The sequence below is a fragment of the Cryptococcus depauperatus genome, chromosome 8 (assembly GCF_001720195.1).
Source record: "Cryptococcus depauperatus CBS 7841 chromosome 8, complete sequence".
Taxonomy (NCBI): Eukaryota; Fungi; Basidiomycota; class Tremellomycetes; order Tremellales; family Cryptococcaceae; genus Cryptococcus; species Cryptococcus depauperatus.
Window position 1 is genome coordinate 441,700 of NC_089475.1, and position 26,732 is coordinate 468,431.

Below are 26,732 nucleotides of genomic sequence, written 5' to 3' on the forward strand. Positions count from 1 at the left end.
AACTGCGTGTAATTTACATTGGTACATCCTTCACACCAGTTGAATAAAATAAAAAATGTCCGCATGAAATGTATATTGTGATGCGAAACTAGATCATTGTTAGGTACAACTACGTTGGCAAGGAGTAGTGATTTCTTACAATGTCTTGGATCATGCAAATAACGTCTTGAAATTTATCCCTAGGCCTGGCGTTCTTCACCAAATTGTTTGTACTCGCCATTCTGACTATATGCTTGTTGCTGTTGTTGTGCTAAATCCGTCTCTCTCTTTTCCTTCTCAGCAGCAGCAGTGGCCTCAGTAACTAGATATTGTTGTCAGAGGAACAACTCAAATAATTCTGTTGGAAACTTACTATTACCAATACCAGAACGAGTACCCCACCCAGTTTCATGTAAGGTAAATAATGCGTACAATTTCATGATGGCACTGGAGATCATCAGTTCTGAACAAGACGCATGACTTAGAACCAATTACAAGTAGTAGCCAAATAAGATGAAAGCAGGCACATAAATGACGTGAGAGGGATTGTTCCAGAGATGAGGTAAAACCTTGAATGTTCTAGTGCACATGAGCCAAACAATGTACTGTGACAGTGTCAGCCGTAATCATTGGCCAAAACAGCATATGGCTCACAGAAACCACAATATCCCACGCGGGGAGGTGATAACCACCGTCCGCAACGTTCTTGGTACTCTTGACAATCAAGTAAATGACCAAACATGGACCGACAAGCAAAGTCAACGGATTAATGAACTTATCAATCATGGTGTAGGCAACATAAGGATGCTTTGTCCAGACATGGCGTTCTGTAAAGACAGACCTAAAGTCAGAACGCCATGTGTTCCGTGTCCACCTCAAAACCTGCTTTAAAAAACGCCAGTTGGGTTTCATGGTGGAGAGCAGCTCCGCCTCCTTGCAGACTTGGACGTAGGTATTCCAGCCATGAGACACCATCCATCGGGTAAGGAACTTGTCGTCACCCGAGTTCAAGTGGTATTTACCCAGCCAAAAATCGTTGGTGAAGCCGTGAAGAAAATCGGGGTCCTTGAGAATGATAGTACGGTATGCGGCAGTTCTACCTGAAAGACAAGGGATACCGCCATCAATATGGGTAGACGAAGCAATCTCGATATTACGAATAGTCATCCGGAAGGCAGCAAGGATTTCCCACACAGTCATTTTTTCGTTGACAGCCTGGACTTTTTGGCTGGTACCGACACCACCCACTTGTTGATCCTCAAAGCACGCAAGAACATAGGGAAGGAGAGTGGGCGGCCAAATGGCATCATCATCAGCAAAGACAATGATGTCAGAAGTGGTGTTCCGGATACCATGAGCCATTTGAAGACGCTTATTAGCAGCTGGCACAGTAAGGACTCGAATCTTGTTTTCGTCGACGGCCCTGGCAAGTTCTAACAAGGGTCCCTCCATTTTAGCTTCAGTGACAATGATGATTTCTTTAGGATTGCCTATGAGCCACGAACGGGCAGCCTCTATGAAACGATTAGTTTTAGCAAAACTATCACTTTTCTAACCCACCCTTAAATTCTTCGCCGGCATCGATGGTGGGTACGATGATAGTTACATCCTCTTCCGCGATGTATGTTGGGTTCTCAGGCAAAGGGATTGGACGATAAGCAGCCCGTGCAAAAAGGCGGATTAGATACCAGAGGTATCGATAAAACCTAGAGAATGATCAGCTCCGCATACGAAAATGGGCTTAGTCGTACCCAATGATACCAAAAGGGACAACTACGCAATCATCAGTCTGATGAAAATCTGCAATAAGAAAAGAAACACTTGCAAACTGGAAATTTATCTGCTGTGAGATACAACATGTTGGCTATTAACCAAAAGACTTTAAAACTTTCAAGTCTGCTGCCGTACCAATTCCTCTCCTTGTACCGTTAAAGAGCCTAAGATTTGCTAAGTCAACGCGCTTAAGGCGGTAAACCTGGCTATCGAGCCAGCAAGAGTAGCGTAAGAGTGTCGCGAAGAGAGTGTGAATTGGTATGATGGAAAGGATTTGGTACAGTTAAAAGAGAGATAGATGAGGCTTTACGCGTTTGCTTTTTTGTACCACTAATGACAGAGTGAAATCTGAAGAGTCTGAGGTCAATATTCTATAGAGAAAAGAAAAAGAAAAGAAAGTAAAGGAAAGAAAAGATGAAATGGAAAATGTAGAGTGAAAAGTGAGAAGATTGTTTTACGAGAATGACAGCCAGGAACAAATCTTTTGCAAAACAGCGCGAGGCTTTTTTTCTAATGAATATTCTAGAACTAAATCAAGTACAATCATCTCATCACTTGCACTGTTTTCTTCCCAGTCTTCTACACTACAGTCGTCCTCTAGTTCAGATCAACCTCGTCCATTCCTTCTACATCCTCGGTCAATTTTTCTTCTTTGTCGACAGCTGTCTCTGCCAACATGGATGGATTCGTTTTTGCTTGACCTTTCTTCCTGTTCTTTTTCTTCTTTGACTTGGATGTAGAAGGCTGTTGGTTGATTTGTGTTGCAGGTTCAGCCGCGACAGCTTCCAAACTCAACTCTTTCTCCGGTACCATGGCTGCTTCCACCGAGCTTCCCTTATCACTGTAGCTCTCTTCAGCTTCCACTTTGGACTCATTCTTCAATTGCTCAGTCAAGACTGAAGACTTGTGTGTATCAATCTCTGCCCTAAGACCTTCATCAACACCATATCTGGGCAAAGCCTCTTCTCGGGGAGCACCGTCTTCAAGACGGATTGGCATTGTTCCTTCATTCAGCATAGACTCTTCTACGCGCTCAAGTGTCGATCCTTGATTGGCAGGAGACAGATTTTCTTGAGATATTGGTTTTGGGTCTGACTCTATGGCAATCGCTAGTGACTTGGGAGCAGAGACAACTATGGGATTCAGCTCAATTTGGTCATCTATAGCAGGTTCCACTTGAGGTTCTGCTGTCATCTCTACATCCACCTCTGGAACGACCAGTTCCTTCGCAATATTGTCCTTGTGTTCCGTCGCGGTGTCATCAATGGCAGTTGCTTTGCTTTCTCCTTCCTTATCTCCAATGACTTGTTCCCCTTCTTCACTATGGGTTTGAATTGGTGCCTGAACAATAGTCGGGGAACCAGCAGCGTATATAGGAGAGGTACTCGTGTGCGTTGCCTCTTCTAAACATTCTGTCGGATGACTAAAAGTTTGTGGGAAAGTATCAATGGACTTCTCAGTCGCTGCGTTGGAGGCAGAATCTAGCGTTGCCGTAGACTCCGAATCGTTAACATTTTTATCGTCACCAGACGATGGTAAATTTTGAACATCTGAGAGCGACGGCAGCTTGATTGACGTTGAGGTAGTCGGTGAGGTAGCCGGTGAAGCAGAATTTGCAAGTGGAAACTTGAATCCTCTGGAAATAATTAGAATCTCTAAAACAATCTCTTAATTAAGGATGAGTTACCTGTCAAGCTTTCCGTCTGCTTCAGGCTTGGGGCTTCTCGCTTGTTGAGAGTCCACATCCAAACTACCTTCCCTTCCTCTATCGTTGGAAATTTTAAGAATCGTAGTCGTAGAAGATCTAGTCATACTCATTCTTGCAATAGTCTCCGGGCTGGGCGAGCGCCTAGACTCCTCATTGTCTCTTATTGGGGAGACTGGACCAGATGTTGTAAAAGGTAAAGATTGTTTTTTGGTAGGAGATGGACGTCTAAAGACAGGAATGTCATTCTGGCTTGAAGAAGCCATCGCAGGCAATAGATGATTTGAAATTGGCACAAGCCTTGTTTCTCGTTAGATGTGTCTTCCCGCGCTAGGTAGTTCACTCACTTGCGCTGGTCAGCAACAGCCATTAGCCATCCCGGTCCAACAACAGGCAAATTCATTCTTGTAGCTTCTTGATATTCTGAATCGATACAAGCATCTTTTCCTTGCTCATCCCCACCAACCATGGGTGTTGTACATACAAAATGAGTAGTGTCAAGAGCGACGCGAGGAGATTCTCGAGCTCCGATTTGCTCTAGACACTGACGTAGTTGATCGAGAAGCTGGGGCGGATAGATAGGTCCGAAGCATATTAACAAACCAGTTAAGTTGCTAGAAGCAATGAGCATGAGTTTTCCTTAGCATTCCTACCCACTCCATAGTATGAGTTCGTATCCGAACGAGGTTGGAAGGGTACGTCCCAGCGGTGGTTTTCAAGACCAGCTGAAAAGTGTACTCTTCCCCGCTCTGTAACCCTCCAGTCTTCCACTCTGTCTTTTCCCTCTTTCCCATTCCATATTCTCCGCCGACCCTACCCCATCTCTGTCCATTGCGAAACATTTCCAAACCTTTGAACTCAGCAGAGCCCACATCAATTCTCTCCCACTCCACGCACACATTCGTTTGAGTCACGTTTCTCAGTTTCAGCACAGGAGGTTTGGGAGGTACGGTAAATGTATCAAGTATAGCGGATTGGAGATCCGAGAATGTCTTTTGAGATGCGAGTTCAGCAGAGACATCGCGCGAGACGGTGATGGTTAGGATGCTTCCTGGGCCGAGAGGCGGAGTACCGGGTGATGGAGTGGGAAGTAGCAGGGATGGGAACTCTAGTAAGTGGGCATTGGAACCAAGAAGTATAGCCTTGACGTTGATTAGCTTGCGAGTGACAATTAAGAATCAAAAGACTTGCCATGCCAGCATCCAGCTTGCCCAAAGTAAATGTGACTATTACATGCAAGCGATCAGTTGCAGAGACTTGAGCTGTGCTTGCTCACTTACATTGCTCCATTCTGTTTTTTGCTGCATTGTTAGCCGTGGAAGGCTTTCTTATATGCGTTGGACTGTCTGAGGACATCTGAAATGGTAATGCAAATATAAAAGACCATGAAAGATGAAAAACATCCGGTTAAGTCCCAAAAAGAACGCGTCACGTCAACAGTCAAAAAAGCGGAATCAAAATTTGGCATGAACCACATTGTCAATGCTGGATTATAATAAACACCTGTGAATTACCTCAACAAGATACGCAATGGAGTTTCTAAGTGCATTGATTCATTTCAAACGATGAACATTCTCCCATAAAATGGGGTATTCTTTTGTGTCCATAAAGACGTTTGGTTACTGCTCCCATAACCCCCTGGACATCTAGTATCGATCACGATTGGGTCTCGATACAATAGTTAGTATAGCCTCTTTGGCTTGGAGAACAGACTCTTTATCCCCAATAATGGTGATCAAATCATCCTCTTTGCCAACTTGGATGTTTGCGCCAGTCTCCAACCTTATCCTCGAGATAGTGGCGCCTTTACCACCAATGATCCGTGGAAAAGCAGTCCTAGGCAAGCCACTGAGGTATCCCACGTGAGTGGCCTGTTTTGCTTTCTCTACAGCATCTTCCAAAATTTTGGTAACCTTATCCAAATCTTCCTCTTTAGCCCTTACGAACCATTCACTCTCCGAATTATCGCCGTCATTGTAATTCTTTTCCAATACCCATTCGCCTTGTATGGCAGGTACATCATTGTCGCCTTCGAGATCAATTCTGGCGACTTTGGCAGCGACAGCGGCATCATCAGTTTCAGGACGCTTGGCAGGAAATTTGGGCGGAGCAGGCTGAGGCATAGTAAGGAATCCACCGACGTTTCGGATTTGACGGATGAGGTTGGGTTGTTCGGCGACGGCACGATAATACTTATTGGGAATGGAGATAGCACGGGACACAAGGTCGGGCATGGAACGACCCTGTCGAGAATCGTTGCGCTGAGAACGTTCGTTGCTTGCCTTTATCGCTAGTCAGAAAAGTCACTGAGAGATGACTCAGTAGCTCACTTGGAGAAGATCAGCAGCCTTCTGGGTGGCTGTCTTTGTGCCACTAACTTTGACAATGTCACTCTCGCTTGCATCTCCCAGCTCGACCTTGTTTTCAATAGCGCCTACCGAACCGTACTGTCTCGAACCAGGGAAATGGATACTGTGACAACGATTAGTATAGAATGAGAATGTGCGCCGTTATAACTCACACAGCACCAGTTTTCTTCTGCAAGTCTTGCAATGCAACACCACCTCGACCAATCTTACCAGCGTGTTGAGCTGAAGGAACAACAACGCCGATGGTGACAGTCTCTTTGAGGATAGCAACCTGCTTCTCAAGTTCTATTTTGATTTTTTTTATAAGTTTGGAGTCGCCACGAAGTTTGACCTTGTCTGTTGCTTCATCACCGGTCTTGGGGCTTGAATAATATAAGTATAATTCCTCTGCCTGAAAAGATGTAATTTTCTCACAAAGTGATGAGACCGGCCTGCTTGTATCCTTCTGTAGGGCCGCCGCAAGAAGCAATAAGGTCACGAAGTCTTTGACCACCAGGACCAATCAAAGTTCGGTGCTACAGCATTCGGCATATGAGAATTTTGAATCGCTTTCGCTACCTCGTACTCACATATTTGGGGTCGATTGTACACTCTGATGTAATCTCATCCCCAACCTCCTCAACGACCTTTAAGACTGCTTCTTTCGCAGCAGCAATAGCCGCTTTGTCACCCCGAACGGTGATCAAAGTCTGCCTATCTTCACCAGCTTCCTTGTCGATATCAATTTGCGCACCAGACTCATTTTTAATGCTGTTGATAGTAGCACCACCTTTCCCCACGATTTGAGCCACTGCCTTAGAAGGTACCTTGAACTTGGCCTCCTGGCGAGACTCAGTCTCAAATGCGGCAGCTTCAAGCAATTCGGCTTTGGCAGCAGCTACGCCCTTCCTACCACCCCTGATGCTCACCTGGTCTGGGTTACCGCCAGTCTCCTTAGCATCGCGAGGGAATGACAGCTTCACGCCGTATTTCTCCTCGAGACGAATGGCGTACTTGCCCGCAGCGCCAATGAGCGCAGGTTGAATAGCACGCTTGATGGTGACATGCTCGGTAGTCTCATCTTCAAGCTTTTCAATCTGGGCTTGAAGGCGCTTCTTGGCTTCTTCAACAGGTTCCTTGCAACCAATAATCTGTCCTTTTGTAAGTTACTTGTTACAAATTATCGACGTTGACTTACGGTACAGTGGACAAACTGCTTCTTGGAGCTCTTTTTTCCCTCCTTCTCAGGTACATCTTCAAAGTTAACCTTCACGCCCAGGGTTTCCCTCAGCTTATTAATTGTAGCACCCGCTTGACCAACAAGATGGGGAACATGTTTCTTGTCAACATCGAACTTAGCGGTATAACCGTTCATAATTTCATCATTTCTAGCATCTTCAACCACCTGCTTGATCTTTTCTGCAACACGGTCAACTTCATTACGAGGGCCACGGATGGTAACAGAGTCTTCAGAACCAGTGGAAGGAAATTTGGAGGCAGAAGAGCCAACTTTAACAGAAACGAGGCCATCCTCCCCAATGATGGCGTTGAGAACAGAGCCAGCTTGACCGATGATGTACTTGTGTAACTTTTTTTCAACCTCCAATATCTCGGTCTTGATATCAGCCACTTCCTTGACCAGTTGATTTATAGCGTTGGAAGCCCCTTCCAAGACCTCCTCGAGTTTAGCGTTGTTACCAACTGACCCAGTATAGACAAGAAGAACGTCGGAAGATTCTTCGTTGGCAAGAGGAAATATGACAGAAATGTTGTGAGCCTTCTCAAACGAAGCAATTTTGGCACTCCGTTTGTTTGTCAACAAATTATGGGCAAGATAGTCAATTTGGACGATGGCAACACCAGAGGGGGTCACACCTCTTGCCAGCGCTTCAATCTCATCTACAACCTTGGCGACTTCCTCACTATCTTCACCTACAACCTCGATAACTACATTGCCAGTATTGGCAACAACAGAGGGGAACGGAGGGAAAATCTGCACGTTGGGATGGGATGAAGAGATAGTTCGAAACTTGGAGGCTCGAAGGTAACGAAGGACATTGGTGGCGTGGTTGAGCGGGTCAGAGGTGGATCTTCGGAAGAGAGAGACGAGATCGACGGGCTCCACAGTTACAGCATTGGCCCTTTCAAATATGAGAGACTGAGCAGCAATGAGCTTGGACTGCGGACCGCGGATGACAACTCGGTCAGAGGGATCATCCACGGGTGGAAGCTCTACAATACATCCACTCTGATCCAAGATGTCTTCAGCAGCAGCACCAATAAGGAATCTATGTTGTCTCTTGGGTATGGATACCCTCTTCATAGAAAAGCTTGCCGCAAGAGATTCATAGGTCTGATTGATTTCGTTAACGATAGCTTTGACAGCCTCGCGGTCTCCCTTGATCTTGATGGGAGCCTCGCCCTCAGTCTCGACTTTTTCACCTTGAAGATCTGCCTTAGCTTGTCTTTCGAGTGCCTTCCATACAGCAGATGTAGGGACCGTAATATTGACCTTGCCTTGTCCAGCGCCCTGTTCAAGGTCAGAAGCCTTGGAAGCAAAGATAACGAAAAAAGGAGCAGGTATAGTCTTAATGGACGTGGCAGTCTGAGAGATCTTAGAGGCAATAAGCGCATAAATCTTGTCCTTCGCTTCGGTACAGCCACTGCCAGGACCAGACACAACGATAGCTACTTGAGGTTCTTCATCATCTTCATTATCATCTTTAGAGGTATAGGCAGGAAGAGATTCACGACGAGGCACATCGATTTTTACGCCAGCTGCATCGGTGATGCTCTTAAGTGTGGCACCCTTGGGACCAATGATTGTACCCAAAGTAGTAATTGGAACTTCGACCTTGATGCTGACGGGCTTCCTCAGGCCAGCCTCAATCATCTTCTTAGCTTGTGAGAGTCTTTTGAGGTCAGTTGCTTTAATGTGAAAGGTTTTGAGGCCGGTACGCATCTGAGTTGAAGATTCTACAATGGCACCAGTAGTTTCTTGAACCTTTTTGACAGTTTCAGAGGCAGCCTTCCCTTGCAGTAGCTCATTAGCAGGCACCGAGAAAGTCTCGGCGAAAGGATGAGATCCAGCAGTAGGCGTACCGGTACGACCAAGACCACCTGGAGCCATGGGCTTGGTTCCAGCCCTAATGGAAGATTTAGAAGCCCACATAGAGACAGCAGGCTTGGTGGCAGTCTTGGCAGTAGGGGCAGTTGAAGAGCCGAGAGAAGGGAAGGCATCTTGAGAAGAAGTATCGACAGTGGCTGGGGTAGTCTTCACCTTTTTTGCAACTGGAGTAGATATAGAACCTCCTAGAGCAGGGAAAGGGTCTGGAGCGCCTTCAAGTTCTTGATGCTGTTGGCTGTTAGTTGCGTCACAATGGTACATAATGACTTGCCTTTGGTGCGTGAGCCTTTTGGAGATCAGCAGCAGATAGAGCCATTCTTTGAATCCAATTCAACTTGATAGATGAGTAGTGTTCGCGTTGTAGCCGTTAGCCTTTGACCGAGAACTGAACCGATGTGACTGAGTTGGCAGTTCTTCACAGTACAGTGGTAGCAAGGGATTCAGTTGAAGAGGATAGCTGGAGGCAAAAGAAGCCAAAGAAGATGAAAAATAAAATAAGGAAGAAATGTAAAAGCAAAATACAAGCCAGCACGACATTTCAGGTTTCCATTAGGATCCGCCCACAGATACAAACTTTTTGGATAAAATGCGGCATCAGATTCTCTTCGTGATGAGCAAAGTCGAATCCTGCTTTCTCTCCAAGACTGTAGGCATAGACTAAGCCAGGCGAGATTTATTACAAACTGTGCATACTTGTATGCACCATGCAAGGAACGAGAGGGTACAATAGACCATCTAAAAGAGTCCTAAACCCAAAAAACAAAAAAGTCTTCACTCTATGCTATAGTCACAAAGTTACATGTGTACTGTAAAAACAAGGATGAGCGGCTATCTGGGGCGACGTTCAATCGCCTGCTGCCGAACACGCTTATCATAAGTTGGACGATCGTTTCTATCAGGTGAGTCAGTTCCTTGCTTATTAACCAGTATGAAGACGCACTTGAACATGTGATAAGCCTCAACTTGTGCTGGATCGTTGACGTTTGCATGTAAGAGCAAGTCTTGGATCCCTAGAACAATTTGTTTGACGGTGATGGATGGCTTCCAAGACTTTTCCTCGTCCAATATAGAGAGACAGATAGTGCCCGAAGGATAAACATTGGGATGGAAAAGAGGAGGGTCAAACTTGCCTGCATTTAACTTGAGCTTTTACTTGGCATTCTCTTTTATTACCGGTCTCACATTTAGGTGGTTTTGTAGGAAAGTCTACATAACCAATCAACATTTCAAACGCCTTAGAAATGAGCGTGCTTACCATCCGGAAAAGTCATCTTGACAATGTACATGCCACCTTCCCAGTCTGTCTGTTCAAGGTGAGCAAACAAATTGCATCCAGTTGTGAAGTTCAACTTACTCCAGCTTTGCCAGGAATTCCAACTTCCCAAGTCATAATGTTGAGTGTCCCATCAGCAGCTTTGAGTGGTTTAGCATAGAAGCCCTTTAACATTAATCAGCTGAATCTCTTTTAATGATTCTTATGCTCTCTCATTTGCTCGTAGACACAGAGAATGAACATTAGACTCAATCTTAGATAACCTACAAATGGATGATCTTTTCTCCATTGTTTTCTCTCCTCATGTAGGCGTGCTTGAGCGAGATTTGACTGAGATTTATTAGTTTAGCGATAGATCCTTCGATACTTACCATCTTGTTCTGATATGAAAGATAAAGAACACAAAACAATTTAGATCTAAACATCAACAAAAATAGTCTCCACTATTGAACAGCGTATTTACTCCTTAACGCCTTCACAAACCCTTAATAATGAGTTATTAATATTGTTTGTTCCTCGTACCTTGACTTCATCTTTTCCCATTGTCTTCTCAATAGTTACATTCCAAAAAAATACAAAACAGAAATATAAAACAGAAATATAAATCAAGAAATGGGAAATCATACGCTCATTCCGGCCGTTATTCAGCATTCAAATCGTCCGGAGCATGAGCCTCTTCTTTCCAATAACAACAAGATTCCATATTCCTCTGCCACTGCCCTCGCCATCTACGATTCCTATTCCTCCGGCCCTAGTCGTGTCGTGAGAACACCAGGAGTCGACGACAGCCATGCGGTGGAGGAAAGTGGAACATTATATGGTGATGACTTGGTTGAAGAGGAGTTTGATATGGATGACCGTATAGCAGTCACTTGGAGATACATGTCGCGATTATACCTCCTGGTGCCTATTATAACACTGACATGGTTCATTCTTCTCGTGCTTCTAGTCACTTACGCATGGTATGTAGTCTATTTGCTTTTTTTATTTGCTGCTTATATTTTTCAAGGCCTCCGACGAAAAAGGAAAGACAAGAAGGACAGCAATACCCTCATCCATTTCTTCCAAACCCATTCCTCATCGGTATATTTGCATCTTGTACAATCCAAACTATTCGCGTAGCTACCTATGTTGTCGTGTCGTGGACAGGGCTAAACCCTACCGTTATTGGATACCTGTCAAGAACTCTTCATACAATTATTCACGAGCTCCTTCGTCTTTCAACCTTGCCTTTAATATGTCCCTCACCAATATCCGGCTTCCACTCTTCGTACTATCTTGGTTTGGGATGGGGTACAGCGGAAGTCACTTGGGGAATTATTCAAGGCTGGGAACAGCTTGCCCTCTATCAAGAAGTCATGCTTCCTTGTAAAGATGAAGAACCATCAGCTACTCTCGGCAAATTCAAGGACATAGCAAAGAAACACTTGGGCCAAGACAATATATTGAGTTCTGTTGAGGAAAGAGATGAAGATAACAATTCGATCGATGATATCAACAGACAATATGACCGATCTATAAGCCAGGAAGAGGTTGGAGAGGAAACAGATGAAGATGATGAAACTGTAGACATAGCGGAGGAAGAAGAGGAAGACGAGACGGAGTTGGAGCGAAAGGTGGAGATATTGGAGAGGATAAGGGCACGAAGAGAGCTCGAAGATGTTCTTGGTCTACCATTTCCCAACATTCCTTTCCCATTCCATCTTCTTTGGAGACTAGATACTCTCTTACTCAACCTTGGCCTCACTCTTATTCTCTCTGCCTTTTACTTCAATCCAACCCCCATCTATCATCAATTTCATTCCACTGACTTCTCTATCGTATCCGATGCGATTTCTGTATATCACAAATCTGTGAAACCTGGAGACGGACCAAGTCATTGGCTATGGCTTACCTGGACACTTGTCGCTGTGGCGCATGTGGGAGTCAGTCTAGTTTGGAAGGTGGTAGGAAGGGTTGGCGTTGGTGCCGTCACTTGGGGTGTAAGTTTCTGTTTGGAATTTCAAACGAAAAGAGATTGATGCTATGCGTAGGGATTAATTGTCTCACTTGGAAGCGTTTTTGCAGGATTGGGCGCTTGGGGTGGGCTTGTCTAAGGCTATCTTGTATTTTAGAAATAAATATAGGCGTCTAGTTTGTATGTATTCTAATCGTTGTCACTACATTGCATATAGTTGGTTCATGTTTACATCTACTAATATACATCAGATAGTCTGTTCATATTGCTCAAGATTTGACATTAGATATCTATGCGTTTGGAGGCTGATAATCATAGCCAAATTTGGCTTTCCATAATTCACCAGTTTGTTTCAGTCCACTTTCAAGCTTTCCATCTCCGACTGTATCATCATGTCCCAGAAACTGTCCAAGGAGCTGCACCGTATCATCTTTGTAGCGAGCGCCATGTAATTGATGCGAATGCCATGCCAGATCAATATCGAGTCGCGGGACAAGGAAGCATTGTAAAGATGTCGAGTAGGCAAGGTCTAGCCATGCATCTGCGTAATACAAATTTTTAATCAATCCAACACATGTCATTGTAAGAGTAGAGCTTACGGTAAAGTACGATCCCAATTTGCAATTCCATTGTGCCTACCTGATCCCAATGGCTCTTATCAAGCCACCGTATATTGTGCATGTTCACCACAAATTTACTTTGCCTTTCGACTCCTTGAGCGATATCCTCTATTGTCCATTTTGTAGTATTCAGCTCGGCTATATCGAAAAGCATATCTTGTTCTACAGGCAGAGATCCATTCGTCAATGCCCACGACTGTTCCAGCTCAGTCCACATAAAGCTCTGATGTTGTTCAAATGGACTTACTACAAGTTCTAGTGGAAACTCGAGACCTTTCAAACCTTTATAAGCCCCCTCTACATCAACGCTATAAGTCTTGGGATTGAGCATATGTGCATGCCAGCACATCAATATTCCGAGACTAGGCAATTCGTCCATTTCAATCCTATTGACTTGGCGACGTTGCGAACAGATATTTTGGGCCCAATGAGCATATTGAGGTGCAACCAGGCGGGTGCGGGCGGCGTATGTATCTGGTGAAGAGAAACGAAATTCGTACAGAGCTTGGAGGAATATGAGATGGTTCTGAACTATTTAAAGACACAATATTTAGAATGGTCCCATATGTCGTTACCACCCCATCGTCCACAGACCACAGCTTACCTTCCTGTACCGTAAGCAGCGGTGGCACTTTCTTGTCTCCAATTGTCACTATACGAGGAAGACCAGTCGCAGGATCATACTCTGATACTGGAAGGTCAAGGATTGATCCTTTTCTGGTCTGACTTTTCCCTCTTTTGCGAAAGAAGTTAAGAACCATCTTTTATATTGTATGTTTGAAAAACAGTAGAATGAATATTGATGTTTTTATTTATTCGGGACCGTCAAGTGCCTGGACCGAATCGCCGGGATTTATTGTGTCCGGACATCTACAAAGACGTAAGGAGTTACTCACCTAAATTACACTTATGGAGCATCCATATAAATACCAGTAATATTATTTTCAACATTATTCATTCTTTGCATTATTTAATCATATTTAACGATATTGAGATGACAGCAGCAGTAAAAGTTGGTCTGAAAGGCTCTGTAATCCTCAACGATCCGCGCTTTAACAAGGGTAGTGCTTTCACAAGGAAAGAGAGGAAAGAGTTTGGTTTGCGAGGGAGATTACCTTTTTCGTGAGTGCAGTAGGGATAAGGATACTTAATTGTTAGCTTAACGAAGAATGAACTGACTTAGGGTGGATACGATTGAGGATCAAATGGAGAGAGCTTATGAACAGTACAAGTCCTGTGAAAGCAATATATTAAAGAACTCTTTTCTACAATCCATGAAAGGTAAGATGATGCAAGGAGAATGAATGTAACTGAAATCATCTGGGATGAACAGCCCAGAATTGGACTCTGTTTTATGCGCTGTTGGAAAAGCACTTGCTCGAGATGTTTCCTATAATATACACCCCCACTGAGGCCGATGCCATCGAAGGCTATTCTCATCTCTTCAGAAGAAGCGAAGGCCTCTATCTGAGCCCTCCAGAAGATAGGCACATGGAAGAGGACTTCTTGGATGCTTGTGAAGGACGACAACTGGAACTGGTAGGTGGTGCAATGGCTAGAAGAGAAAGACGTATTGATGATTGATAGATTGTAGTTTCGGATGCGGAAGCCATTCTAGGGATTGGTGACCAAGGATCTGGAGGAATCGGAATTTCCACCGCTAAAGCTGTAATATACAGCCTGATTGCTGGTGTAGAGTAAGATCATTTATGGTTGTGAGACTAGGGATGTCCGTTGATGGGTACGTAGTCCAGACAAATGTCTTGCTATCACGTTGGATGTTGGCACAAACAACAAGTCTCTCCTGGATGATCCTCTATATATTGTACAGATGTTACTTGCTCGTGAACCATATTGATTTCTCTGATTACATGATAGGGCTACAGAGAAAAGCGATTAAGAGGAGAACCTTATGACTCTTTTGTCAACAAATTTGTGGATTTAGTCAGAAAGCATCAGTCTAAATGCCTCTTACACTTTGAGGATTTCGTGAGTGTCATCACTGGGTTAGTCATAATTTCACTACTGATGATCAAACTAGGGCGTCACAAATGCAGAAAAACTTCTTTCACGTTATCGGTAAGCATGGCTTTAACATGTTTTCGACTCAAGTTAACCACGATGTAGTAAGAAGCATTGTATTGTTGGTTGCTTCATGTTGAGAAGTCACCAGTCACTTACTTCTCCCAGTTCAACGATGACATACAGGGGACAGGGGCTGTCACTGTAAATACAAATGTCTTTCCAATTTCTAACCATAAACTGACCATTGACCGATAGTTGGCGGCTCTGCAAGCAGCCATATCAATCACCAAAAGCTCTGTCGGTGTCTACGCGATAGTTCTAGCACAATTTAAAACTGACTGTCAATACACAGCTTAGAGACCAAAGAATTGTTATCTACGGTGCTGGGTCCGCAGGCCTCGGTATCGCTCGCCAGTTGAGAGACGCTATATCTCTCGAGACTGGTGTAAAGTCGTCAGCTGAAGCGGGAAGACAGTTTTGGCTGATTGACAAACACGGACTTATCAAGAAGTCATTAGGAGGAGACAATATCCGATCAGAAATTGATGATGACTTTATCAGAGATGAGAGAGGGTGGGGAGATGACACGACGAGCTTGGAGGAGGTCATAAAGCAAGTGAAGCCTACCGTACTGATTGGTACCAGCACCCATGCTGGAGCTTTCAATGAGCGTGTGGTGAGTCATTCGTTGATTTTAAATGAAACAGAATATAATTCTACACCCTAGGTTAAAGAGATGTCTAAACATGTTGAAAGACCCATCATCTTTCCACTTAGTAACCCTACCAGACTCTGCGAAGCCCAGTAGGCCACTCTTCTCTGTTATCTTAGTCCCTTCTAATATAATACCATCTTAGGCCAAAGGACATCAACCGATGGAGTGATGGAAAAGCCTTGATAGCAACTGGTTCACCATTTCCGCCAGTTGACATTCCACATGCAAATAAGAAATATGTGATTGCTGAATGCAACAACGTAAGTACCGAACGGCCATGACCATCTGCTCATCCACTGATGCATCGTGAAAGGCTCTTATTTATCCAGGCCTTGGACTAGGTGCTATTCTCGCTGAAGCTTCCAAGATGACGGATAAGATGATTGCTGCTGGCGCCCAACGCCTCGGTCAACTTGCCCCCTGTGTTCAAGAGAAAAATCCAGACAAGTCTCTTTTACCAGATTTCGGAGATGCACAAGAGGTCAATTTTGAGGTGGCTTTAGCTGTGTTAAATCAGGCGATTGAGGAGGGGGTATCGAGAAGGAAAGATATACCCAAAACAAAGCAAGATATGATACAATGGGCAAAGACCAAGAGATGGTCTCCCAAGTATGTCGACTTTGAATTTGACCCAGACGGATTGAAGTGAAGACAACAACATTGGTGGAAGATTTTAGTTTGATTGAGGGCTGGTATTAGATAATGCATAGATGATTCATGCTAAGAGGTCCATTGCCACATACCCCATCCCAATCCTCCTTCTTCTACATCTTTCCCATAAATATCAACCATGCCTTGATAGATCACCTCGCATTTGTCATCGGGCCAAGTAGCACCAATGGCTACCAAGAGAGGATAGAAATGCTCATCGGTAGGATGAGCATTCTTATACATGGGTTGCTGCATAAGATTGAGGGTTGAGGCAATTGGGTCTGATGAAGAGAGGGCACTACTAATAGCTTTCATGAACGGTTCATTGTATGGCATACCTTTCCCCGAGACTAAGCAATTCATGGGCATGAGCATTGGATCGTACAAGAGTATGAAACTTACAAACGTCACGAAGGTTATGTATTATATGACCAGTAGTAACAATGGAATATCCTTGGTTACGCAGTTTTGAGAGAGCTTGACCAAGTTTGATCGATTCACGAGGATCCGAAGAAGCAGGAAGAGACACCTGTACCAATGGGAACTTTATCTCGTCACCGAAAGCCGCTCTGAAAGGGACTGTATGGATGTTTGAGCTTTTGAGTAAACGTTTTGGCTCGTTGTACTTACTCCATACACCATGGTCCAATCCTCGATCTTCTCTACTGACGTTCACATCCCCTTCCTTCAAAGCTTTAATGACTTCGTTCTGTAGCGATGGTTCTGCTCTGGAATGAAATTGAAACTGATAATATCTCTTGGGAAAGCCATAGAAGTCGTAAACGATTGGGTTTAAAACATTAGTGTTTACTGCAGCATTATCAGCGATCATAGAGGAGTATCAACATACTGATGACGCCGGGACAGGATTGATCATGGTTTTCCCAATGAGCACTGACAACGACTATTCCTTTGGACGAGCCTGCGAGGACGTTCTTGCCGAACCTCCTCCATCCATGGTATGGTCCCGCATCGTAACGCTCAACCATTGAAGGTTCTGTCAGGATCATGTACAAGGTGCGGATATAAGAACACAGCATACTGTGTATGCAGAGGAATGGTATAGTTGGTTGAACTAGAACCTGGCTGAAGGATGCAGAGCAAAGAAGATATAAGGAAGGGATTGTGGTTCATAGTTCCCCAAGGAATGAATCTTGTAGCTGTCTTCATCTATTTGAGATAGATACTTCTAGATAATCCACTCGTCCCAAGGTCTCCCAGACCAAGCCCAAGAACAACCTCATTCCTGACAGGTTCCTAACCAGTCGCTGTCATTAAGAATTCAGAGACACTTTACCAGGATACTTGCACCATGAGACAGAAAGTAAACATCTCCGATGTTGGATTGATCAGCTGCTGCCATGATGGGTAAAAGTTGGTTCTGTAAAGCAGTCGAAAGCTCCAAGATCCGGCTATAAGTAGGGCTGGGTGTATCTGTCAAGACTGGGTCACTCGGGTGGTTACAGTGGTTATGCCCTTGGGACGAGATACTACTTAGTAGTTAGGATATGATATATAGAGACAGAAAGCTAGATTCATTCTCTGGGGTTATGTCTCTGGGTTGTCTATCCTTATATACATCTTCTCCTGTCCAGTGTATCCAACCCAACACACAACCTCCACCATCCTTGCTTGCTGTGTTTCTGACAGTATCTTGGGATGCAAAGCGAGTATGACACAAGTGAGGATAATATATCTGTAAACTTAGAATCAACCAGCTATGAAAGTACTCAAAACTAATCACTTACCACAAACGTGCCGACCTTTATATATTTTGTTGCTTCTTACATAATTTTAAATGTTCCAAAGGAAGATGAAAAATACTGATTTATAATCATTCCCAGTGATTGATAAGATTGTGCCTGAATCCCACCATTACATAATTCTTGAAATCATATCAGCTTATCATGTTGAATTCGCAACTTTGCTTCTATTCCAATTCAACGCACAAAGTATCATAAATTGATAACGCTATACCTCAAGTTGTCCTCTTACTAGTAGCTGGTCATCTTTGTTTACAATGCTACATCTAAGGCTCCATACGAACGACCGGGAACATGGCTCTATTGACTATATCAAGCGATACACAGTCACTGCGAGCAACCGCCAGCAGGGATTGTACCAGCCATCATCTACCACTCACTTCAGCCCCAGAAAAGGTCGCTCCTAGACGCCAGCACCATTGTCTCACACCCCGTTTGTGTCATGAGAATGAACGCCATTGCACCCTGTTCGCACAACTCTATATACACCATATACATCCCAACCATGCTCATTGATGCAACGATATCGCTCCAGACAACCAAAGACTAGATAAGACCCGCTACAAAGGCTTGCCTATACTGCATTCGCCAGCTGCTTCTCTGAAATAAATAAATAAACCACAACTCTGCCTCCATATTCAGAATAAACAGGACCGAAAAAAAGATGCCAGACTGTAACGTACACAGATCGGGACAACATTCAAGTCTTGTGCCACCCTTTACCCAACCAACGCTGAATCCACTCGAGCTACAACATTCGACAATGAATGTCAATATTTATATACTACTTTATCATTCACTTCATCTACAACCATCAGCATAAATTTCTTATGCAAAACACGAGGGTTGCAAGTAATTAAACCCTCTGCAAGATATCCAACTATACAACCTCTATACAATACAATCATATGCTTGGAATACAACTTATCCCTTTTGCTCCTTGAAGACACTCTGCTCCCTGGAATATCGACTCTGTCAATGAACGTAGCCCAACAAATATCTCTAGACGCATAGGACAGATCCCTCAACCTAGTACCTGGTCACACATACACACATCGCTCAACTATCCAGACAGGCTGCACACCTCGTTGTCCTATGCCCAAGTATATTTTCTCTGCGTTGTCTTTGCAACTCACAGAGTATAACAAAAACACGTCAGACTCGTTGCTGCCAGGAGGCTACCCTGTTGTCGTTTACGCTCCATCCGAACAAGTCGGGTCGTCACGAGGAATTGTTTCGTTTGTTTCTTCTTTTTCTTTTCGCTGGATTTGTCTTGCATAGCTACCGACTCTTTGATGGGAGTCTGCTATTCTACAGTGAGTCTGTCGAAGGGTACTTGGAAGACTTGGGTTAGATCAGAGGAGCAGCATTGAAAATTCGACGTCATTTTCTCATGATTGTGGCTGAGCTGGTGTTTATAAACGCGACACCTTTTACTGACTCTTTGCTTTCAACTAGCATTATTCTGCAGACTGCTGTTGCGATAACGAGTGCTGTGGACCTTGTTGTGATTTTTGTTGCGAAAACACGGTATCCTACAGGCGCTATCCCTGGGGTTCTCGAGGTGGGTCGGGTGGTGTGCTTGTTCTTGGGCTGATTGGTTGCTCGCAGTCATCCCTCAGCCAGCTTTTCCACTCTATCCTGTCCAGCAAACGGTACTGGTGCAGCCTGTCCGTATTCCGGCGCCTGTGATTCCGTATCCGCTGCCTATACCCCAGATAGGTCCTCGTCTGCCTATTGTGCCAGGCCCGCCGACTTTTAATTTTCAAGGACAGCCGAGCTATCTTGAGAGGCAGCCATCAGGGCGTGGATACTGGCAGGAACGACGTCGCTCAGAGGATAGTTACAGCCAGCAAAGACGACCCTCGGCGAGAAGGTATTCGTTGGACGAGTCACCACGTTATACTCTTAAACAAAACAAATTGTTGACTCCAGGGCCTTCGTCATATTCAGACACTGATCACGTTCGCCCGCTTAACGACCGAGTCGCGAGGTCGCAAAGTTATCAGCAGAGATCCCCTCAAGACGAGTATCAGCACTCTGAACGTCGTCCTTACCACCTTCAGTCGTTTAGTACGGATCCGGCACTCTCACGCGCGTACAGGCCTCGTTCTCGTCTCGAGGAGAAATATTCTACATCTAATCCGGCTCGCTTTTGATTGCCCACGCGATTAGCCGTATTGGACCAATATGAGCACGATGGCTCAGCATCCAAAACATCACTTGAAACAATCATCAGGAAAGACTCTGCAGCACGAAGCAACGAGTCAGAACCATTCTTCCACCCGAGACCTATCTCACATCGCATCCCGTCGTGAGCACACCCGTACGCCATCGGCAGATCATCTCATGGTCCCGGGCAGGGCTGATACCAAGCCAGAACGCCGTCGGCAAGAGTCTTTGGATCTTCACAGAGAAAGACTGCAACAGACTACTCCAGTTACTGGACCTGCGACTCATAGTGCTCGCCCGGAAAGACATCATAGATCTCGACAATTGTCCTCAACCGAGGTCGTATATCCCACTCCAGAAGCTGCCCAGGCTGCATTCAGAGCTGAACGAGCCGCCAATCCAGGTCACAGAAAAGTTCCTCAACCGCACACGTCTCGACGTAATAGAGACAGGGAGGTGAGGAGTGTCCAAAGATCCGATTCAAAGAGTTCAATCCGCTCAAGAGTTTCCTTTGACTCTACAAGATCACGAGGTTCCCAGAGAACACTTTATTCCGATTTAGGATACGAGTCTGATGGATATTCAAGTGGACCAGAAGGGAGCTTTGTGCCAACCAGCATCGGCCCCTCGGGCGAACCCATCCAATATATAGATGATGAACTTGGCAGGAAGGAGCCGTTACATCGAAAAGTTAGCTCCAAGATGCTCAAGCCTGCAATGAAGAGGAGAAAGTCGCGTGGAACGACCAGTAGCGGAAGTCATGGAACTGTGACAGGTGCAAAACCATTACCTCCGAGACCAGCGTCATCCTACCTGGGCTCAGTCGTCAACACTTTTAGCGGCATTGCCAGTAGTGCCGCTCGTCTCCCAACAAGGTCTCAGAGTCGAAGTCGTTCTCGTCATGCGTCTCATGAACCTTTTGCTGGAGAGACATCGACAAATGCTTCTGTCTTAGACTTTCAGCCATCCTCCAACATCCCAACACCAAGGCCTCATTCGCATACAAGGAATTCGTCTCATTCAATTGGAAATTTGAACGGAATGTTTGATCGTTTGACCATGTCAGACATGCGTGCGCCATCTTCCCTGGCATCTTCCCGCCGACCACAGATCGCCCCAGCCGATGATCTCTATGATTACCTTCGTATTGCTATCGTCCCTTCATGGGACAGATGGCCTGGTCAAGGCGGCAGTAAAGGCAGTATGTGGGGATTTGGATTAGGAGGAAGGGCCAAAGGATGGGAAGACATGTGTTATGAATGGCATAGAAGAGCCGAGGAAGCCGATAAATTGAAAAGTATGAGGCGACTTGTTAGCTGGGAGAAGAACAGGTTTTTTGAGAGAGAGGTTTTAGATTGTGAGCTACTTCAAATCGTGCAGAAGAGAAACTGATAATTGTCTAGTTCAACGGGAGAATATCCCGGTATATCCAATTGACATGGCAAATAGATGGGGTACACAGTATGTCTTATTTCTTCTTTTTGAAAGGCTGGTAGTTGAAAAAACACAGAATTTTTGCTCTGGGAGCAGATGGGTATGCAACGCTTGAATTTTACGATGACAATTTGGGTATATCAGAGGACAATGGTCTTTCGAGTTGGCTAACTGGAACGGTAAGTAGTAATATTGTAGTCCTTAGCCCTTGGAAATACTGAGTAGAGTAATTCAGATCTTTCCAACCGTCATGTCGGCCCTGCACATGGTCCGATACTCTTCTCAAAACTATGCTTTCAAGCTTATCACTAGCCCCCGCCCACCTCATCTCCCACCTGCTCCTGCAGGCCGTCGCTCTAGGCATTTCTTCTGGGACGGTTTCGGCACTCTAGTGTCGGTCAATACGCAAACCGACACAGACCGATCAATGGTTGTTGAAGTACGCCCCCCGAGTGTTCTGGATTCTAGTGTAATCAAAGAGTTTGCAAGGAGTCAGGGATCTGATGGGTGGTGGGCCTTTGACAGAGAGGTTTGGGTAGGAGATGTGGGGCAAGCGAATTTGCTTCAAGCACAAGTACATGACTGTTGTCAGCAAAATCGAGTGCACTTTTTCACTGTGACAAACATCAAATATTGGGTCTTTGGAAGATTTGTGGGTTCAACTCTAAAGGTACTAGAGTCTATAGCTGACATGTCTCCAATCACCAGAATGATGACTACACAGCTTGTAGCGTTAGTCCAGTTATAGAAAGAAAGTCTCGGGATCCTTCTTTGCTTCAATGTTTGACGACGTGGTTGATACAATCATTTGATCATGTGAGTTGCACAATTTCGAGTTTGTATCCCTGTTTACGGCTTATGAACCTATTAGCGTCTGCGTACCAATGACCCTGCTATCAACCCCCCGGCCTACTCTAACAACTATGCGCATGATGCACAGTCAACAGACGAAGCACCCCCTTACACAGAAGGACGTCGTCGCCGTCGCAAGCGACAGACCATACCCAACTCGACATATGACGTATATCCTCCAACTCCTCCACAATTCCAGCCAGGCTCGTTCCACCAACCTGGAATGAACATGATGTCGCCTGGTTATTATGATCTCCCTCCTGGTCCGGGGCAGATGCATTCTTCTCCCGCTCCAGGCGCATACCCTCAGCCAGGATTCGGGGCGGGATGGGGAGGCCAGAATGCTTTCACAAATAATTCAGGGATGCCTTATCAAAACAACGGAATGAGCTGGTACAATGGTGGGGTGTACACCTGGCCGGGGATGAGATAGAATGGAAAATCAAAATAATGGGAAATCTGTCTGGTATTTTAGCTCAATCTATATATTCTTTGCTGTTGGTATGACAAAAAGGTTTGAAGCCAAAATCGGTTGCAGGCTGATGTTGGACAGCTGCATACATTTAATGATGATAATACATGCAATAAATTATGATCTGTACAGTTGACACATTAGAAGCCCTTAGGATTTTCTCGCAAGGTTGTCTGTACAATGATATGATTAACACCAATGTTTCAACAAAGGTAGAATACGTACCCGTGTCCACTTTGGGACTTTGTGTTGTGATTTTCTGTACCCTGGGTCATGTTTTGAGAAAGTAGTGTATTTATCTAGAGCATTGAAACTGCTGTTAGCATGCTACCAACAGATTCAACATATCTAAAAAAAAATTTCTTTTGCGATGAGGCAAAGCTCACCTCTTGGTACCATTTCGGCTTCTGTAGGGAGAGCTAACGCCTTAGTCAAGCTTCTTGTGCTTATTCCACTATCTGCAATCATTGTGATGACCTCATCTACATTCTTGAGACGCTTGCGTTGATTAGCTTTGCGAGTAGGAGAAAGTCTCCAAGGGTTTTTCCTCAACAACTGTGAGTCATGACAGAGAAACTTGAGCGGGAAAGCCTACCAGAGAAGGCCACCTGATACTATTGATGAAGGTTTAAAGGCGCCAAACATTGTATTGAGCTGAGATTGAAGATATCTTAAAAATCAGTAACTTTTGGATAAGATCAAGTGAGAATGATTTGATAAATTGACGGAAGCAAATACACGTGGGATACTGATTACATAATGTGAAATTCAACGCGCGTGATTTTAACGTTTCCTCACCGTCGAATGAAGTTTCTCACCAACATTTCATTTTGTATCTCCATCTTTTCTTTTTCTTTCATCTTTTCAAGAACAATATATCTTTTACCAAGCCTCTCCTATTTTATTGTCGACAGTGGACTTGTCTCTATCGTTCCCATCTCTTACTAGTATACTTTGGTCCCACTGCTTTGCCAGCTCCTTCTTTTCATTCTCAAATAGCTATTCATTCATTGATTTGCCAACGCAGACATTTGACATACGTTTAGGATGAGCCAACGCCACTCTATCAAAGATCGCGTCTCTCAGGAGAACTTCTCTCTAACGACATCTGACGATCGCGTCTTTAACCGTGTCGACGATATATCCTTCACGGGTGGCAAATCCTTGGAGGCCCGTGCTCACAAATCATCGACATCTATATCTTCCTTCAAATCTTCAAACACAATCACCGCTACGCAATCTACAGGTCAAATCGATGCCGCTCACGACGCGGACAAATGTTTTCTTGGCTTGCAAGACCAAGGTTCCTTTAGGAATGATAGCGTTCTTCATCGTATTCCGTTGACTGACACGACTGCATCTATTAATATCAATATGACGCCATCATCGACCAGCATCGCAAGTGAATTCTCGACTCCGGCAGAGGTCAGTCTTGGCCCTCAAAGTCTTCCCTTTGCGCTTCGACGAAGAGATGTGCTTGATCAAGAGACACCATCCAAAATTGCAATCCTTGCTCATATTGAAAAAATTAATGAACGAACTAACGAAACCGCTGCGACCGTACTTCAAGTTGAACCCAAAAATCTGATTTTGCTTACTGAACCTGCTCAAGTAATTAATGAGGTTCCTTCAACTCATCAAGCCAAGCAAACTCAACCAGAAAGAAGACTTTCCCTTTGGCGACGGGATCAGATCAAGAAAGCGAAGCAACCTGAGCTTCTTGGGGATACTGTACCCAGGCCGATACCCACGCTGTATGGCCCTTTGTCTTTACCTTATGCTAGGAACCCGAGGTTCGTTTGCTACATGGTTAATCATTCTTTTATATTGACATTCACTCTAGTGGTGTTGATGCTACTGTTGCTGATGAAAGTGCCTATCTTTCTCATGTTTTTGGCCTTCGCCCCGCCTCAGGCGGGGCACATAGCACAGTTGGCACCGAGTCGTTTCGTACTGTTTCTTCTGGTACTCAATCTTCTGGCACTCAATCTTATCGCTCGGCTTCTGGGACGAGCGTCTACCATGCCAAGAAACTTCTTGAGACGAATTCAATATCTGATTGTCCCGAATTTGGAGAACTATATCAAGCTAGACCCTTGATCATAAGCGATTCCTATCCGAATGATGGTTTCGGTGAGAAAAAGTTATTGGCAAAGTACAGATATAGCAATAATGTCAGTTGTTCAGCCAAGTCCTATGAGCTTTCCTGACTTTTGTAATAGGTTATTCCATTTCAGTTTGAAACAATTCCCTTTCGTGGTGCTGCAGAAACTGACGAAGTGAATGTTAATACAAAGTCTGGTATTGACCTTAATAATGCAGAAAGCAGACGCGTCGTATCGGACTCTGTCCTGCTTGAGCCAAAACTTGGAACCTCTGTCATCGGTCCATCCAAGTCTTATGCCAATCTTCGTGAATATACCAAGCTCTCACCCATCCCTGGATCTCCTGCACAAACTCAACGAAAGACCGACATCATCGCCATTCACGACGCATTTAAATCTCGCATTCGATCAGCATCTATGTCTCGTGTTGATCCTCACCATCCGATCTCATCCGAGGATTATACTGCTTCGTATGCTACTCCCATTCGTATCCCAGCTTTTCTACCGGTACATTATAACTTATCTCAGCCAGGTTACGACTTGCTCATCTCTAACGATCAAGGTCACGAGAAGCGATCTGCTCGCCAAAACACTAGTCCAAACCAACGAAACGCCCATATACGGGGTACTTCAGCTCAGTTTAGCAAGGCTGATGTCAGCAATAATTGGAGGAACAAGCCCCAAGTCAGCACAAAAAAATTCAAACAATTGTATACGCCTGTCATGCCCCAGCTCCATTCGCCCATTGCTAACAACTTCCGCAACGATGAGAGCTCACAACCCCTGGAGCCGAAAATCATGACAATAGATAAACTTTTTGAGAAATTTTCTCCTCAAGTAAATTCAGCTTATTTTGTTAGATTCGCCATGTTTTCCGTTGACTGACTGTCATTAGGCGCAATTAGACAAAGCCCAAGTATCTTTTCAATCTCCAATTGTTGATCAACACAACACTGCAGCACAGTCTCAAGCTCAAAATGCGATCAACGTGGCGATGACAAAATCGACCCCTCAAACCAGTCGAAATCTCTCTGCAAGCCAAGACTTTAGGCCTTTCGAACTAATCGCACAAGAACAAAACAGTCAACCTATCTCAGCAACATCTTATCTATCAAAAGGAAAAGGCACTCCAGGTGCGGGTAGATTGCTCAAGAAGTCTGCTCACGTCGATACCGATGAGGATGAAGCTTCCACCGAAGCTGAGATGGGAACGACATCAAGTCGAATCTGAAGACTCTGTCAGGCCAATCATTAATTAATATATTATAGCAATGTTAGTGAAATTATTTACGTTATTGTCGTTAGAACAAATCATAAACTTCTCTCCTCTGGAGTCTTCATAATTCTGTAATATTTTACTCTTATCTGTCTTTAGATCGTGTGGATACCCTTGAAGAATTCTTTATGTCTCAATTCCTTACTGCCTCTATTTCCCTACTTCATGAATGTATGACTTGTGCATAATCCAGCTATAAAAAACCAGCAATGTTTTTAAGACTGTCTCCTCCAAGCATAACTCTCTAACTGTGATAGTTCAGACAGAGAGGAATAGATGAGGCTAGAATTTTGTAATTACGATCTCTTTTGGCTTACTTTTTGACCCCTCAGATCGTGGCAATGCGATACAAAGGGGCTTCGAAAGAGCCAAGCTTGAGCTGCTCAAGCTATGAGAGTTATGAAAATAGATTGACAAAGTTAGAAAGAAAAGGACTATCAATGACATGCTACAAATTGGTTAGAAATGATGCTTATGAGTATAAC

General features: G+C 44.5%; 12 protein-coding genes across 12 annotated transcripts; 5 read left to right on the forward strand and 7 right to left on the reverse strand.

The window, feature by feature from the left end:
* Positions 1-179: 179 nt before the first annotated feature.
* Positions 180-1,838, reverse strand: L203_106085 (uncharacterized protein; the record flags this gene model as incomplete). Its single annotated transcript, XM_066215445.1, has 7 exons — positions 180-301; positions 353-426; positions 475-584; positions 634-1,493; positions 1,540-1,685; positions 1,731-1,752; positions 1,805-1,838. The coding sequence occupies 7 exons, from the start codon at positions 1,836-1,838 to the stop codon at positions 180-182; spliced, it is 1,368 nt and encodes a 455-aa protein (XP_066071542.1).
* Positions 1,839-2,349: 511 nt separating this feature from the next.
* Positions 2,350-4,813, reverse strand: L203_106086 (uncharacterized protein; the record flags this gene model as incomplete). The annotated part of the gene is made up of 6 exons (XM_066215446.1): positions 2,350-3,388; positions 3,440-3,757; positions 3,805-4,071; positions 4,115-4,599; positions 4,649-4,683; positions 4,738-4,813. The coding sequence occupies 6 exons, from the start codon at positions 4,811-4,813 to the stop codon at positions 2,350-2,352; spliced, it is 2,220 nt and encodes a 739-aa protein (XP_066071543.1).
* Positions 4,814-5,103: 290 nt separating this feature from the next.
* Positions 5,104-9,248, reverse strand: L203_106087 (uncharacterized protein; the record flags this gene model as incomplete). Its single annotated transcript, XM_066215447.1, has 7 exons — positions 5,104-5,739; positions 5,788-5,929; positions 5,979-6,188; positions 6,241-6,341; positions 6,396-6,956; positions 7,004-9,160; positions 9,204-9,248. The coding sequence occupies 7 exons, from the start codon at positions 9,246-9,248 to the stop codon at positions 5,104-5,106; spliced, it is 3,852 nt and encodes a 1,283-aa protein (XP_066071544.1).
* Positions 9,249-9,760: 512 nt separating this feature from the next.
* On the reverse strand, positions 9,761-10,748 carry L203_106088 (uncharacterized protein; the record flags this gene model as incomplete). The annotated part of the gene is made up of 7 exons (XM_066215448.1): positions 9,761-9,824; positions 9,873-10,062; positions 10,115-10,138; positions 10,188-10,236; positions 10,287-10,370; positions 10,473-10,535; positions 10,728-10,748. The coding sequence occupies 7 exons, from the start codon at positions 10,746-10,748 to the stop codon at positions 9,761-9,763; spliced, it is 495 nt and encodes a 164-aa protein (XP_066071545.1).
* Positions 10,749-10,817: 69 nt separating this feature from the next.
* On the forward strand, positions 10,818-12,301 carry L203_106089 (uncharacterized protein; the record flags this gene model as incomplete). Its single annotated transcript, XM_066215449.1, has 3 exons — positions 10,818-11,167; positions 11,215-12,187; positions 12,239-12,301. 3 exons carry the CDS (start codon positions 10,818-10,820, stop codon positions 12,299-12,301), a joined length of 1,386 nt encoding a protein of 461 aa, XP_066071546.1.
* A 151-nt stretch (positions 12,302-12,452) lies between these two features.
* L203_106090 (uncharacterized protein) lies at positions 12,453-13,543 on the reverse strand (the record flags this gene model as incomplete). Its single annotated transcript, XM_066215450.1, has 4 exons — positions 12,453-12,703; positions 12,762-12,978; positions 13,030-13,313; positions 13,387-13,543. 4 exons carry the CDS (start codon positions 13,541-13,543, stop codon positions 12,453-12,455), a joined length of 909 nt encoding a protein of 302 aa, XP_066071547.1.
* Positions 13,544-13,776: 233 nt separating this feature from the next.
* L203_106091 (uncharacterized protein) lies at positions 13,777-16,171 on the forward strand (the record flags this gene model as incomplete). The annotated part of the gene is made up of 14 exons (XM_066215451.1): positions 13,777-13,904; positions 13,966-14,063; positions 14,116-14,321; positions 14,370-14,479; positions 14,532-14,607; positions 14,661-14,771; positions 14,824-14,861; positions 14,910-14,925; positions 14,973-15,008; positions 15,063-15,104; positions 15,160-15,483; positions 15,535-15,611; positions 15,665-15,782; positions 15,836-16,171. The coding sequence occupies 14 exons, from the start codon at positions 13,777-13,779 to the stop codon at positions 16,169-16,171; spliced, it is 1,716 nt and encodes a 571-aa protein (XP_066071548.1).
* Positions 16,172-16,242: 71 nt separating this feature from the next.
* On the reverse strand, positions 16,243-18,232 carry L203_106092 (uncharacterized protein; the record flags this gene model as incomplete). Its single annotated transcript, XM_066215452.1, has 8 exons — positions 16,243-16,523; positions 16,576-16,752; positions 16,804-16,983; positions 17,361-17,430; positions 17,483-17,607; positions 17,788-17,869; positions 17,922-17,936; positions 18,221-18,232. 8 exons carry the CDS (start codon positions 18,230-18,232, stop codon positions 16,243-16,245), a joined length of 942 nt encoding a protein of 313 aa, XP_066071549.1.
* Positions 18,233-19,231: 999 nt separating this feature from the next.
* Positions 19,232-20,095, forward strand: L203_106093 (uncharacterized protein; the record flags this gene model as incomplete). The annotated part of the gene is made up of 3 exons (XM_066215453.1): positions 19,232-19,252; positions 19,395-19,500; positions 19,548-20,095. The coding sequence occupies 3 exons, from the start codon at positions 19,232-19,234 to the stop codon at positions 20,093-20,095; spliced, it is 675 nt and encodes a 224-aa protein (XP_066071550.1).
* A 40-nt stretch (positions 20,096-20,135) lies between these two features.
* Positions 20,136-22,827, forward strand: L203_106094 (uncharacterized protein; the record flags this gene model as incomplete). Its single annotated transcript, XM_066215454.1, has 6 exons — positions 20,136-21,465; positions 21,512-21,569; positions 21,619-21,721; positions 21,778-22,194; positions 22,251-22,358; positions 22,414-22,827. The coding sequence occupies 6 exons, from the start codon at positions 20,136-20,138 to the stop codon at positions 22,825-22,827; spliced, it is 2,430 nt and encodes an 809-aa protein (XP_066071551.1).
* Positions 22,828-23,006: 179 nt separating this feature from the next.
* On the reverse strand, positions 23,007-23,511 carry L203_106095 (uncharacterized protein; the record flags this gene model as incomplete). Its single annotated transcript, XM_066215455.1, has 4 exons — positions 23,007-23,039; positions 23,092-23,165; positions 23,253-23,413; positions 23,462-23,511. 4 exons carry the CDS (start codon positions 23,509-23,511, stop codon positions 23,007-23,009), a joined length of 318 nt encoding a protein of 105 aa, XP_066071552.1.
* A 402-nt stretch (positions 23,512-23,913) lies between these two features.
* On the forward strand, positions 23,914-26,202 carry L203_106096 (uncharacterized protein; the record flags this gene model as incomplete). The annotated part of the gene is made up of 4 exons (XM_066215456.1): positions 23,914-24,659; positions 24,710-25,040; positions 25,089-25,808; positions 25,867-26,202. The coding sequence occupies 4 exons, from the start codon at positions 23,914-23,916 to the stop codon at positions 26,200-26,202; spliced, it is 2,133 nt and encodes a 710-aa protein (XP_066071553.1).
* Positions 26,203-26,732: the final 530 nt, after the last annotated feature.